General features: G+C 54.5%; 2 protein-coding genes across 3 annotated transcripts in view; both read left to right on the top strand.

The window, feature by feature from the left end:
- LOC115559454 (neoverrucotoxin subunit beta) overlaps positions 1–12,622 on the top strand; it is a 544,561-nt gene that overhangs the window by 90,561 nt on the left and 441,378 nt on the right. The window lies entirely within an intron of this gene.
- On the top strand, positions 56–12,520 carry znf318 (zinc finger protein 318). The gene is given in 13 exon segments (XM_030378223.1): positions 56–517; positions 1,042–1,163; positions 2,244–2,742; positions 2,983–3,845; positions 3,847–3,996; positions 3,998–4,071; positions 4,502–4,593; positions 4,982–5,081; positions 5,295–5,542; positions 6,648–6,833; positions 6,984–7,074; positions 7,635–7,753; positions 8,071–12,520. Coding segments are annotated over 13 exon segments (6,159 nt in total). The 5' UTR covers positions 56–241; the 3' UTR covers positions 11,410–12,520.

The following is a 12,622-nucleotide window of genomic DNA, read 5'->3' as shown; positions in this document are numbered from 1 at the left end:
GAGGGGAGTCCTAACCAGCAGTGGGGGGTCCTGGCCTGCAGGGGGCAATCTCCTCAGTCCGCAGTCCCTCCGGAAGAAGAAGAGCACAGCCGCCATTAACATCCGAGCGGTTTGTGTTCGGCAGAAACTTCAATGAAAGCGTCCAACCCGCTGCAAACCAAGATACCGTGAATACCCCATATCAACCGTTCCTTCAATAGGCGTTAGCTTTAGGCAGTATAGTTCGGGCTCGGACGGTATAATGTACCGCGGTCGCCCCCCGCACCGAGGAGGCTACCCGCCGCCGTTCGAAGGCCGTGGACCGCCCTTCGGCCACGCGTCGGGACGGTCTTACTCCCCGCCGTCCTACCGGGAGGAGAGGGGCAGGCCCCGGTCCCCGTACCACCAGCACGGCTACCATGACCGCGGCCCACCGTCCGACTCCTACAGGCGCTCCCCGCCCCGGAGGAGGTACCCCTCTCCCGGGCAGGGGAGCCACCGAGGCGGGGAGTACTGGGGAAGCGGGCCGCCCAGAGAGGTACGGGAACCAGGAGGGTTTTTGCAAACATGGATACAATGTCTGAGGCAAAGTAATGTTGATGTACCGAGCTGTGTGTACCGAGGAGGTGAATGGGGCGTGTGTAGCGGCGGTGTAATGTAGACACTGGTAAACATTAGCATCAAGAGCTACCTGATGTTAACAACCAAAATAGACGGTCAGATCTGCTCTTCAGAGTGAGCAACTGAGGAGACACGTCCTGGATCTACATCGCAATGCACCATGCAAATTATTGTTAGACTTGAGCGGAATGTCTATACCTCTATTATGAAAAAATTATACTTATTTATTTATAATTTTATTGTACGGTGGTTTCAAGTGTCCTATAAGTTTAGAGTAAGCATTAACCCACTTTGCATTGAGAGAACTACAAGTAAATATTAGTCAATATTTACAAAACATTTGGAAATCTAATTTTTAGTTAAACAGTTGCTGTTAGCTTATATTTTATAGTGGAATAGTGACAGATTGGGATGGTCGCTGACAGGAGGCTTGTGTTGCAGAGATCTCCTTCTCCACGAGGACGCCACCCCATCGACCACAACCTGGTGATCACCGTAGGCAACGAGCTGACGGGAAAGGGGGGGCCGCCCACTTCTCGACATTTGTCCTCCCCAGATGACAGGTACAGCACCTCGTTAAGGCTGTGATGACAGGTACAGCACCTCGTTAAGGCTGTGATGACAGGTACAGCACCTCGTTAAGGCTGTGATGACAGGTACAGCACCTCGTTAAGGCTGTGATGACAGGTACAGCACCTCGTTAAGGCTGTGATGACAGGTACAGCACCTCGTTAAGGCTGTGATGACGGGTACAGCACCTCGTTAAGGCTGTGATGACGGGTACAGCACCTCGTTAAGGCTGTGATGACGGGTACAGCACCTCGTTAAGGCTGTGATGACAGGTACAGCACCTCGTTAAGGCTGTGATGACAGGTACAGCACCTCGTTAAGGCTGTGATGACGGGTACAGCACCTCGTTAAGGCTGTGATGACGGGTACAGCACCTCGTTAAGGCTGTGATGACGGGTACAGCACCTCGTTAAGGCTGTGATGACGGGTACAGCACCTCGTTAAGGCTGTGATGACAGGTACAGCACCTCGTTAAGGCTGTGATGACAGGTACAGCACCTCGTTAAGGCTGTGATTAAAATAACATTCACCTCGTTACGGCTGTGATGACAGCTACAGTCACCTCGTTACGGCTGTGATGACAGCTACAGTCACCTCGTTACGGCTGTGATGACAGCTACAGTCACCTCTTTAAGGCTGTGATCACAGGTACAGCAATTTGTTAAGACTGACGGCTGAAGAAAGGTACAAGCACCCTCGTTTAGTCTGTGACGCCAGTCACAGCACCTCGTTTAGGCTGTGATGAGTTATAGCACCTCCTATAGGCTGTGCTGACAGGTACAGCACCTCGTGTAGGCTGTGATGACAGGTACAGCACCTCGTTAAGGTTGTGATGGCTGATGGCAGGTACAGCACCTCGTTAAGGCTGTGATGGGTGATGGCAGGTACAGCACCTCGTTAAGGCTGTGATGGGTGATGGCAGGTACAGCACCTCGTTAAGGCTGTGATGGGTGATGGCAGGTACAGCACCTCGTTAAGGCTGTGCTGGGTGATGAAGGGTGCACCTTTTGGCTCAAGTATTCTTTGCACAGTAAAACTTAACAACACATTCATTAAAGTGTTCTCTTCCCTAGGCCAAGGGGGCGGAGCCGCAGCCCCGACCGGAGCCGTGCCAAGAGCCGGGGGCGGAGCAAGAGCCGAGCTCGCTCCAGGAGCCATAGCCAGACCCCTGAGAGGGGCCGCGCACGTAGTAAGAGCCGCGCTCGGAGCAAGAGCCGCGGGAGAAGCAAAAGCCGCGCACGTAGCAAGAGCCGCGGGAGGAGCAAGAGTCGGGTCCGCAGCAAGTCCAGATCCAGGTCCCACTCCCGGTCCCCGTCGCGGTCCCGGTCCAGAGGGCGGAGCGCTGGACGTGGCGCCGGGCGTGCGGTGAGCCGCGGGCGCAGCAGGAGCCGGGCGAGGAGGAGCTGGAGCAGGAGCAGCAGCGGGAACAGCGTGGACAGCGACCGCACCAAGAAGCAGTTCCAGGAGCTGGAGCTGGCCCGCCGCAGGAAGGAGATGGAGGAGCTGCTGAACCGGCCTACCAAGTCCATCCTGAAGAAGCGCCTGGGCTCCGAGGACTCAGCCTCCCGCATGGTGAGCCTCCGCCCCTTAAGGATCTCCTCATTAAGGCTCTGCTCGTTAAGGCTCTGCTCGTTAAGACTGCTCGTTAAGGCTCTGCTCGTTAAGACTGCTCGTTAACAATCTGCTTGTTAAGTCCTTGCTCGTTAACCTTCTGCTCGGTAACCGTCTGCTTGTTAAGACCCTGCTTGTTTACTGTCATCCGTTAACCATCCGCCCATTAACCCACCTGTTCCCCTCTGATTGGCCCTCCAGAGCAGCGACTCCCCCAGCGGGCAGGAGGGCGGTAACATCTCCCAGGTTGCCCAGCGCCTGCTGAGCGCGGTGAAGGGGGTGGAGCCCGAGGCCCTAGCCTCCGTCCTGGCGGAGCTGAAGGCGGACCCCCAGCTGGCCCAGCGGGTGGGGCTAGACCCTGAGATGGCTGGGATCCTCCAGCTGCTGGGGGTCCATCCCGGGGGGGGCCGGGCCAAACCCAAGGACGTCATCGAGGACGAGGAGGAGTTCCTTTACGGGGACAGTGACGACATCAAGCCCCAGGGGCCCTCCGAGGCTGGGCGGGGGGGCCCCCCGCAGCAGCAGGCCTACTCCGATCTCTACGGAGAGCTGACGGAGGACGCACTGTACGGGGAGCCCCAGCCCTACGCCCACCCTCCCCCCGCCCCCCAAGGCCGCCCTGCCCACAGCGACCCCGCCGTGGCCCCCCAGCAGGGAGAGGGGGCCGAGGAGTACCAGGCGATCCAGGGCCTCCTGAAGACCATCGGGCTGGACCTGGGGGTCACCGAGATCAGCAAGATGGCCGCCCGCACCAAGGAGCGTCTCCACGGCAACAAGCCCCCGCCCAAGACCCCCACCCGGCAGCAGCGCTACTCGTCGGGGAGCTCTGAGCGCAGCGGGGCGAGTGGGCGGAGCCGGCGCCGGAGGGGGCGGAGCAGCAGCAGCAGCGGCAGCTCGGACAGCAGCCGGAGCCGCGCCTCCAGCTGGAGCAGCGGCGATGAGGATGCCGCCGGCCGGAGGCGCCACCAGGCCCCTCCCCCCGCCGCAGCCAGGCCCCGCGCCGTCAAGCAGCTGAAGGGCGAGCGGGGCTCCTGGGAGGAGGAGCGGCAGACCCCCCCCCGCCCTGGCCCCAGAGCCCGGCCCCCCGCCCGCGCCCCCCGTGGCCCCCCCCTACGGCATGGCGCCCCCCCAGAGCTACCCCCCCCACGCCTACGGCCAGTACGGCAGCTACATGCCCTACATGCCCCAGCAGTGGCCCCCCATGTACCCCCCCCCCCGGCATGCCCCAGGACTACCCAGGGCCCCCCCCCTACGAGCGGCCCTTCAACACGCTGGTGCAGCCCGACCTGAGTGAGTATCGGGGTCACACGCCTCACGTGTTTTAATCAGGGCAGAATGATTAATCGAATCCAAACCGATATAGAGATGTGATGGAACATGATGTGCAAATCGCAAAGGCTGCGAGATCAGCAAGTTTCGTATTCATTTTTATTTTACGATTCAATAGTTAAATCAAGATGTTAAAATATACATTTATCGCGACCCATAGGCCTGTTCTAAAGGAAAGAGCAGTTTATACGTTGACTGCTTCTAATGTTGTGTTGTTCATACTATAGAATGATTTATCCTTGTTTAGTGATTTATACAGAATATAAGGAACTAGCAAAAGAAAAATCGCATAGTAAATCACAATTTTTGTTGAAATAATCGGTATTCCGTAATTTGCCCATTTGTTCAGCCCTAATTCTAATACATAATGAACATCTGGGTCCTTCTGCAGCGTCGCTGAAGAGGCTGGAGATGTCGAAGGAGCGCGAGCGGTGCAGCAAGGTCCTGTCAGAGGAGAAGAACAACGAGAGCCAGAAACAGAAGGTAACCCCCCCCCCCCGGGACGACACGGGACACAACGTCATTAGTCATCACCTCGTGACCTCATGATGCATGACGTTGTGACTCGTGCAGCATGACATCATGACCCATGACATCACAGCGAGTGAATTACCAGACATGACTCATTCAACGTTCCACTGGGAGGAGCCAGCCGTGTCTGGTTTGGGTTCAGCTTTCTTATAGGGGGCCGGCAGCCAATTTTATTACTCTTAGGTCCCAATCTGAGAAGGAGGACTACGGGCCGATGATGTCATCGGTCCAACCTCTGTGGTGTTGATGGTTTGGCTTCATGGGAGTGAGGCCTCTCTCTGGAGCCTCTCCCCATCCCGGGGGTCATGTTTTATAATGGTCTGCGTGTGTCTCTCTCCAGGTGCTGGAGGAGCGGGAGAAACTGCTCCAGGAGAGGGAGGTCCGCATGAAGAAGAAGGAGTGTCTGATGAAGGAGCTCGAGAGCCTCCGCAAACAGCAAGGTGCATGCTGGGTAGAGGCTGGGGGCGGCTCTGGGGCATGATAGTCTAGTGGTTAGGGGGGTTTGATTTACAGAACCAAAAGGTTGTGGGTTTGAACCCAAAAGTCCAGAGGCTTCCTAAAGCAAGATGCCCCCTAACCCCTACTTGCTCCTTAATGACGCGTGTCTGTGTGCGTGTGTGTGTGTCTTTGTGTGTGTGTGTGTGTGTGTTCAGGCGAGCTGCTGAGGAAGAAGCGGCGGGAGAAGGACGGCCACAAGGACCCCCTGCTGTGTGAGATCAGCGGGCTGCAGGAGAGCGTCATGCGACAGATCTCCGAGCTGCGTCTGGAGCACGAGGCGGCCGAGAGGAAACGCACAGAGATCGACAAGGTGGCCCTCATCCTGGGGCTGGACCCCTCGGACCGCCCCCGCCGGGCCCCGGCCGCGGACAAGACCGGCCCCGAGGGGGGCCCCGCTGACAAGGTACGGAGTTCAGGACAGTGATGACAACACACGGGCACTGGGACCCTGTGTGGTAGAATCAGTCCTGACGCCCGTGTGGTCAACGTCGCGTCACGGCTCTGTGTGTTGACGATGTACTCTTTGTTAGCTGGTGTACGCTACTAACCTCCCCTGGAGGTCCAGCTCCACTGTGAACATCTAGTTTTATCTGGTGACCCTAGTGGTGGTGTCCGGTTAGATAGTCAACTGGTACCAGCCATCATCTGGAGGTCCGGTTCTGCTCTCAATGTGTTAGAACGTCTACTCTAGCGTGAACAGATCCCAGTCCTCTCCTGTCCATGACACTGTACTCAGGACGCCTAATTAAGTGGGATTTAGTGAATTGATGATTTGATATGTAAGCTTAAAATGAAATTAATATTTCCATAATTCCATTGCATGATTTTATTTATTTTTTCAGAGCTTGCGTTAAAATGTGTCAAAGTGTCTGTTAATTCTCGGCGCCTCGATAGATGTTGTTTATGTACGTCTGCATGCTACATCCATGTCCTGGTCCTCGCCGTGGTAGTGAACCGACATGAGCTAACAGGATACAGGTCTGAGTGCTGGTTCTGAACCTGACTGTCCTTTTTTAACTAGTAATCAACAATGGATGCAGTATGAGTGACAAACCAGTGTATTCCACAAGAGCGGTACGACAGACTTTCTGCTCATGTTGCAATTGTAAATGATTAACTTAATTTTAAGCTTATTTTAAAGGTCCTTGTTTTTACATCATTCATCATATTTGTAACATGTGCGTCGTTCATTTTACGTTTAGTTTAGAAACTCTTTCACTTGTCTTTCTAAGGTGTTTCTATTTAGCTGTTAGCGCTAGTGTCTGATAAACCGTTGTTTAAAGCCATCAAAATGTTAGCCAAAAAATGCTAGGGCTAAACGACAACCGTTGGAATTTTGACACGACTCCAAGACTGACGCACTCTTGAAGGTAAGGCTCTTTGACCCTTCTATATTTTGGGTTTGCTCGCTAAATGTGGCCATGCTCTTGATGCTCGCGCAACATGCATCCATGTGTTTAGCGTCGTGTTTTTGTCCCGTTGACAAACTCTTTTCGCATTTACCCTAGCAGTGTGCCGAGGCGAGATCCACTCCGAACCAAGACACGCCCCAGACGACTGGCTCCTCCCCCTTAAAGACCTCTGAGAAGTTTGAGTACTTTGACTCGGGAGAACATTGGTGCAAAAACTGTAACGTCACCACCGGCTCCATGTTTGTTTATTTCACACATTTGCAAGGCAAGGGGCACAGAAAGGTTGGTGTGACTTCTCTAAGGAATCAAAATATATAACTCACTTGCATGACCTGGATTATATTGTACTTCTTCATGTCATTCCTAACCTAAGACTGGACCCGTCTAGGTGGGCCACATGCTCTCACGGTGCACTCTTTTCTCAAAATCCAGACTCAAGACCCCTACGACAGACCCTGGGCCCCCCCTCTCTCCAAAACCGTCAACATCCCTTCCGGGGAGAAGGTCACCAAGCCGGCTAAAGGTACCCCGTCCCTCCCCTTCCCCATCCATTACTGAAATTCCCTGATGTGTTTCCGTGACCAGATGATTCTGAACTGATGACTCTTCCTGGCCAGATGAATTTTGTAAGCACTCCTTTACTTCCAGGTTGTCCTTTGGCTTGCCTCTGCTCCGGTAGTTTGAGCCTTAATGAGAACTCAACGGGATCAGTGTGTGGAGCGCTGCTGTCGGTCCGTCCGTTGTCTCTCTTAACGTTCCCTCGATTCGGTTGTTGTAGCGACGCGTGATCACGCATAAGCTCTGGTAAACGGCTGCCCGGGACCACAAGCCCCTGAACAAGTGTCGTTGTTGTTGTGTCCTTCCAGAAGGTTTCCATAGCTTAATCGCAAGCCGCACATCCACAGTCATGCCATGTGATGTTTGAATATTCTCTCATTTTTAAAACCCAGTGGTCTTCATTAATCTTCTCCTCTCACAACAGGAAGTGAACACGGAGACGGCCGGCAGGTAAACACGATTGGCCGTTTGTCTTGGTCTGGGTTTCTTTAACCCCTGGTTCTCCTCCACTCCTCCTCTCTCCAGGCTCAGAGTTTCTGCTGCCGGTGAGGGGGTTCTACTGCCGCTTGTGCAAAGAGTTTTACGGAGACGCCATCTGTGCGGAGGAGCACGTCACGACGCACGCTCACAACGAGAAGTACAAGGTAGGCGGCCTCGTGTTCTGGAGACAGGCCCGGCTTCTTGTGTAGATGATAATCCGATTTATCCGCTGGTTTGACCTTGTGCTGCGGTGCACCTTATTAATACAGCCGTGCTTCTCCAAAGGCTCTCTAGGTGGAAGTCTATTTCCCGATTAAGGCTCTTTCAAGTTTTCCCTCACACCATTTCCCTTTTTCATTTCCTGCTCAATGAAGGTAGAGAAAGTATTGTCATTGTGCAAATGTAAGGTGTATTTGTTGTTTCTTTTTCTGCCGCTGGCCGCACCTTTCTGTTAATGTTCTGATGCTTCTTCTTCTACCAGCTCTACATGATGGATAAACCTCTCTACGAGCAGAGGAGGAGCCTCGAGCAGCAGGCCGGGCTCACCCTGGACTCTGGGAAGAAGCGCAAGCACATGGAGGGCCCTGGAGACCACGATAAGGAGGAGAAGTCCAAACACAAGAAGGACAAGAAGGACAAGGAGCAGAAGCGAGGGGAAGACGTGAAGAAGGAAGAGAGGTACAAACCGAACAAGGAGGAGGTGGAGGAGAAGTTCAAGTCGAGCAGCAAAGTGGATGCGCCCAGGAAGGGGGAGGAGGCGAAGGCTGCACTCAGCAAGATGGTGGAAGACGAGAAGCATCGGCCCATGAAGGACGATCGACAACGGTACAGCCGGGAATACAACGAGAGCGACGGGCCGAAATACGGTAAAAGGGACGAAGTGGAAAAATACAAACACTCCAGAGAAGACGATTACCGCTACCGCTACCGCCAAGACGAGGATCGATCGAGGCCCAGCCGGGGGGAGGAGCGCCCCAGATACGACGAGGACCGGCACCGTCCCAACAAGTACCCGGAACCCAGGTCCAAGCACGAGCGGGAGGAGCCCAAGATCGAGAAGGAAAAAACAACACCTGTTAAAAGACAATTCAAGGAGGAGGCAGAGGTCAAAAAGCCCGAGCCCCCCCCAAGGCCCTACGACCCTCCTAAGATCATGTGTGGACCCAGTCCCGCCATGAGGGCCAAGCTGCGCAAGCAGAGCCTGGAGTCGGCCAAGGCGGCGGCGGCTACGGCCCCCGTGGTGCCAGCAGCCCCGGCCCCTCCGGCAGCCCCCCTTGGGGCTGCCTTTGGCAGATTCACCTGGAAGAAGAAGGAGAGCGTCCTGGCCAAGGAGGCGGAACGAGTTGCCGCAGAGTTCCTGAAGGACGACGAGGCGCCAACGCCGGCGGACAAGATTCCAGTGGAGGACTCTTTTGCCAAGTCCATGGCGGTCGCCAAGGAGATCGCTCTGAAGCTGTCGGGACAGCCTCCCATGCCGCCCCCTTGGGCGGGCCAGGTGGCCCTCCGAGGAAGGATCCGGCCAAACCTCCCGGCGCCGGCAATTGGCCTCCGGACAACCGCCGCCGTCGCCAAGCCTGCTCCTCTGAACGCCTTCCTCTCCATCAGACCACAAACCCCTGAATCTGCAGCACCTGAAGACAACCCACTGGCGTCTGAACCTGTACCCATGGAGATTGAGGATCAGGATGAACCCATACAGGAACCAGCACCGATGCCCGTGAACATACCGGCGCACATACCAGCTCAGGTGTCTGTGCAAATGCCCGTGCAGATCCCCGTGCAGATGCCAGTACAGATACCGGTGCAAATGCCAGTGGAGCCTCCTCCCCAGTTCCAACCTCCTCCCCAGTTCCAACCTCCTCCCCAGTTCCAACCTCCTCCCCAGTTCCAACCTCCTCCCCAGTTCCAACCTCCTCCCCAGTTCCAACCTCCTCCCCAGTTCCAACCTCCTCCCCAGTTCCAAGCTCCTCCCATGTCAGGGAACCAGAGGCTGGTGGCAGTGGAGTCTGACGAGGCGGCCCCCGGGGTCCCTGCCAGTGAGCAGATGCGGACCGTCTTCGTGAAGCCCCCTCCCTTCATGAACTCCGGCGACGGAGCACACCGCTCGGAGAAACTCAAGACCCACCTGGCGGCAGCCAAGGCCAAGGACCTCTTCGACATCTTCTACAGCGGAGTGAGCCAGTCTGGCCCCTCCGCCTTCCCCAAAGCAGCGACCGCAGACACCAGGACCCCGACCGGTGGGACCAAGACCGGCGAGGGCAAGATGAAACCATCGCAGCCGGTCCTGCAAAGCATTACCAAACCCGTGCCTCCCCCGTCCTTCCTCCCCAAAACAACTGAACTCAAACCGGCTCTCCAACCTCTGGTCCAACAAGTACCACAGACGCCCCCAGACCCAATACCACAGGCCCAACCAGTACTTCAGACCAGTCTTGACCCAGTACCCCAGACCCTCCCAGACCCAATACCACAGGCCCAACCAGTACTTCAGACCAGTCTTGACCCAGTACCCCAGACCCTCCCAGACCCAATACCACAGGCACAACCAATACTTCAGACCAGTCTTGACCCAGTACCCCAGACCCTCCCAGACCCAATACCACAGGCCCAACCAGTACTTCAGACCAGTCTTGACCCAGTACTCCAGACCCTCCCAGACCCAATACCACAGGCCCAACCAGTACTTCAGACCAGTCTTGACCCAGTACCCCAGACCCTCCCAGACCCAATACCACAGGCCCAACCAGTACCACAGAACAAACCTGACCCATTACCACAGGTACAACCAGACCTCAGACTTGAGGCCCAACCATGGGTACAACCAGTTACGAGCCAACCTGACCCAATACCACAGGTCGAACCAGTACCACAGCCCCAACCTGACTTGGAGTCTCCAACTCGATCCAAAGTACAACCAGTACTACAAATCCAACCGGAGCCAGTACCACAGTTCCAACCAGTACTACAGAGCCAGTCTGACCCAATACCAGAGGTCCAATCAGTACTACAGATCCAGTCTGACCCAACCCCACAGGTCCAACAAGTACTACAGATCCAGCCTGACCCATTACCAGAGGTCCATCAAGTACTACAGATCCAGCCTGACCCATTACCAGAGGTCCATCAAGAACTACAGGTCCAGTCTGAGCCAGCACACCAGACAAAACCCCATGTACAACTTACCCCACAGGACCAGCCTGACCCCATACCCCAGACCCATTCCCAAGTACCCCCAGTATCCCAGATCCAATCTGAAACAATACCACAGACCCAACCGCAAGTACAACTACTATCCCAGACCCATCCCGACCCACAACCCGAACCCCAAACCCTTCTTGCTTTAGAGACCCAAGTTGAACCACAGATTGGACAACTGGATCTGCTGCCAAGTCTGCACGGCCAGGATGAAGATCTGGAGCTGACCACAGCTCCGACCACCCTGTCAGAGTCCCCGAAAACTCCTAAAACTAAGAGCCGAACGTCTCCGCAAGCCAAGAAGACCTCTCCGGCCTCCCGCCCTGTCCGACAGACACGCTCCCAAACCCGCTACCAGACCCGCCGGCAGCGGAGCCAGTGTGAGTCCGGATCGGAGTCCGGCCTCGAAAGCGAAGAGGCAGCATCCAACTCGGAAGGGCCAGACACTGGCACCAATCTCGAGCCACAGGTGGAGCCGCAGGTGGAGCCGCAGGTGGAGGAGACGCTGTTGCCCGTTGACACCCCCCAAAACCCAGACACCCCTGACATTATCACCACTGAAACCCTCGGCCTGCCTTCAGACATGATGTCCCTGGGGTTCGAGTATGACTTTAACTTTGAGTGAGCGATGATTCCAGGCTCTTCAGGATGACTCTAGAACCATGTTGATTTGATGTTTAACTCAAATTAGCTAGCAAGCTAACCTAGTGTGCTAGCCTCTCAGGCTAGCACACTGACCATGGAATTGAGTAGGGAAGTCCCAGTCAGACATTTATGACTTTATTTTTTTGTTTAAAAGATCCCAGTGCTGTTCAAGTTGAGCTAACTTATCTCGGTTCCTCGTGTGACCCCTTGCTTGTTTGCCTACGGGGGAACATCCTGACTTTGGTTTGATTTCTCGTGGATTGTTATTATTTTTTACCCATGACTCGCCGCATCGCTCTACCATTTTGTGTCCTGTTTTCCTCTTTAAACATTTACACAAAAGTCTTTTGATACAGATACAATGCCTAGTCCTGCGTTGGAATGTTCTAGTTAGTAAAGTTTGGACCAAACCCTTTTCCCCGGAGAACTCTTCTGTGGTGTCTGAGAAGTGTCAACATTGTCCCCTTACGATGTTACCATAGAAACAGGCCATGTCATCCCGTCGCCCTGCTCTGCCAGACTAACAGACCACCTGTCCTGTACATGTTGATGCTTCTGTAGTTTAATAATAAAGTCTAGTGACCACAGCGACCCCTCCTGTTGTTATTAGACTTGCGCTCACTTTATTACCTGAGAATCGTAGCCAGCTAAAGTTACCAAGTCGAGGCTGATGAATCCTAGCATTTACATTTTAGAGAGGCAAACAATGATAAAGTTGGATAAGAGGTGTACATACAATAATAAAGTTGTCTAAGGTGTACAGTCAATGATTAAGTTGGCTAAGACATTGACCTACACCTAGTGGAGACGGACCAATACCATGTCCGTTGGCTACAGGAGAATAATGAATCAATGCGTCACTACCAGCCGGTGTGGTCTCAGCCCTAGTGTTCACTAGAACCACGACCTGACGGGTCCCAGCCGAGGGTGGAGTCCATGGGGACCCCCCCAGCAGGACACCGGGACCCGACCGGTAGGCCGGGAAGGTAATCGTATTAAACCTTCAGATGGGGGCGTTTGCTTAACTTTGTGTGTATTTAATGATTCAGAAAAGTTGTATTTTGTCAAACGTTTTTTTTTTTTTCAATAAAGAATGAGGAGAACATATCAGGCTCCAGACATTCCTTCACAGAATTATTGTGAACAGCTCATTGATACCAGATGTTAAATATGTACTGTCATATTATACTCCC

Source organism: Gadus morhua, chromosome 15 (genome assembly GCF_902167405.1).
Source record: "Gadus morhua chromosome 15, gadMor3.0, whole genome shotgun sequence".
In the NCBI taxonomy this organism is placed as follows: Eukaryota; Metazoa; Chordata; class Actinopteri; order Gadiformes; family Gadidae; genus Gadus; species Gadus morhua.
This window is presented reverse-complemented; position numbering and strand designations above follow the sequence as displayed.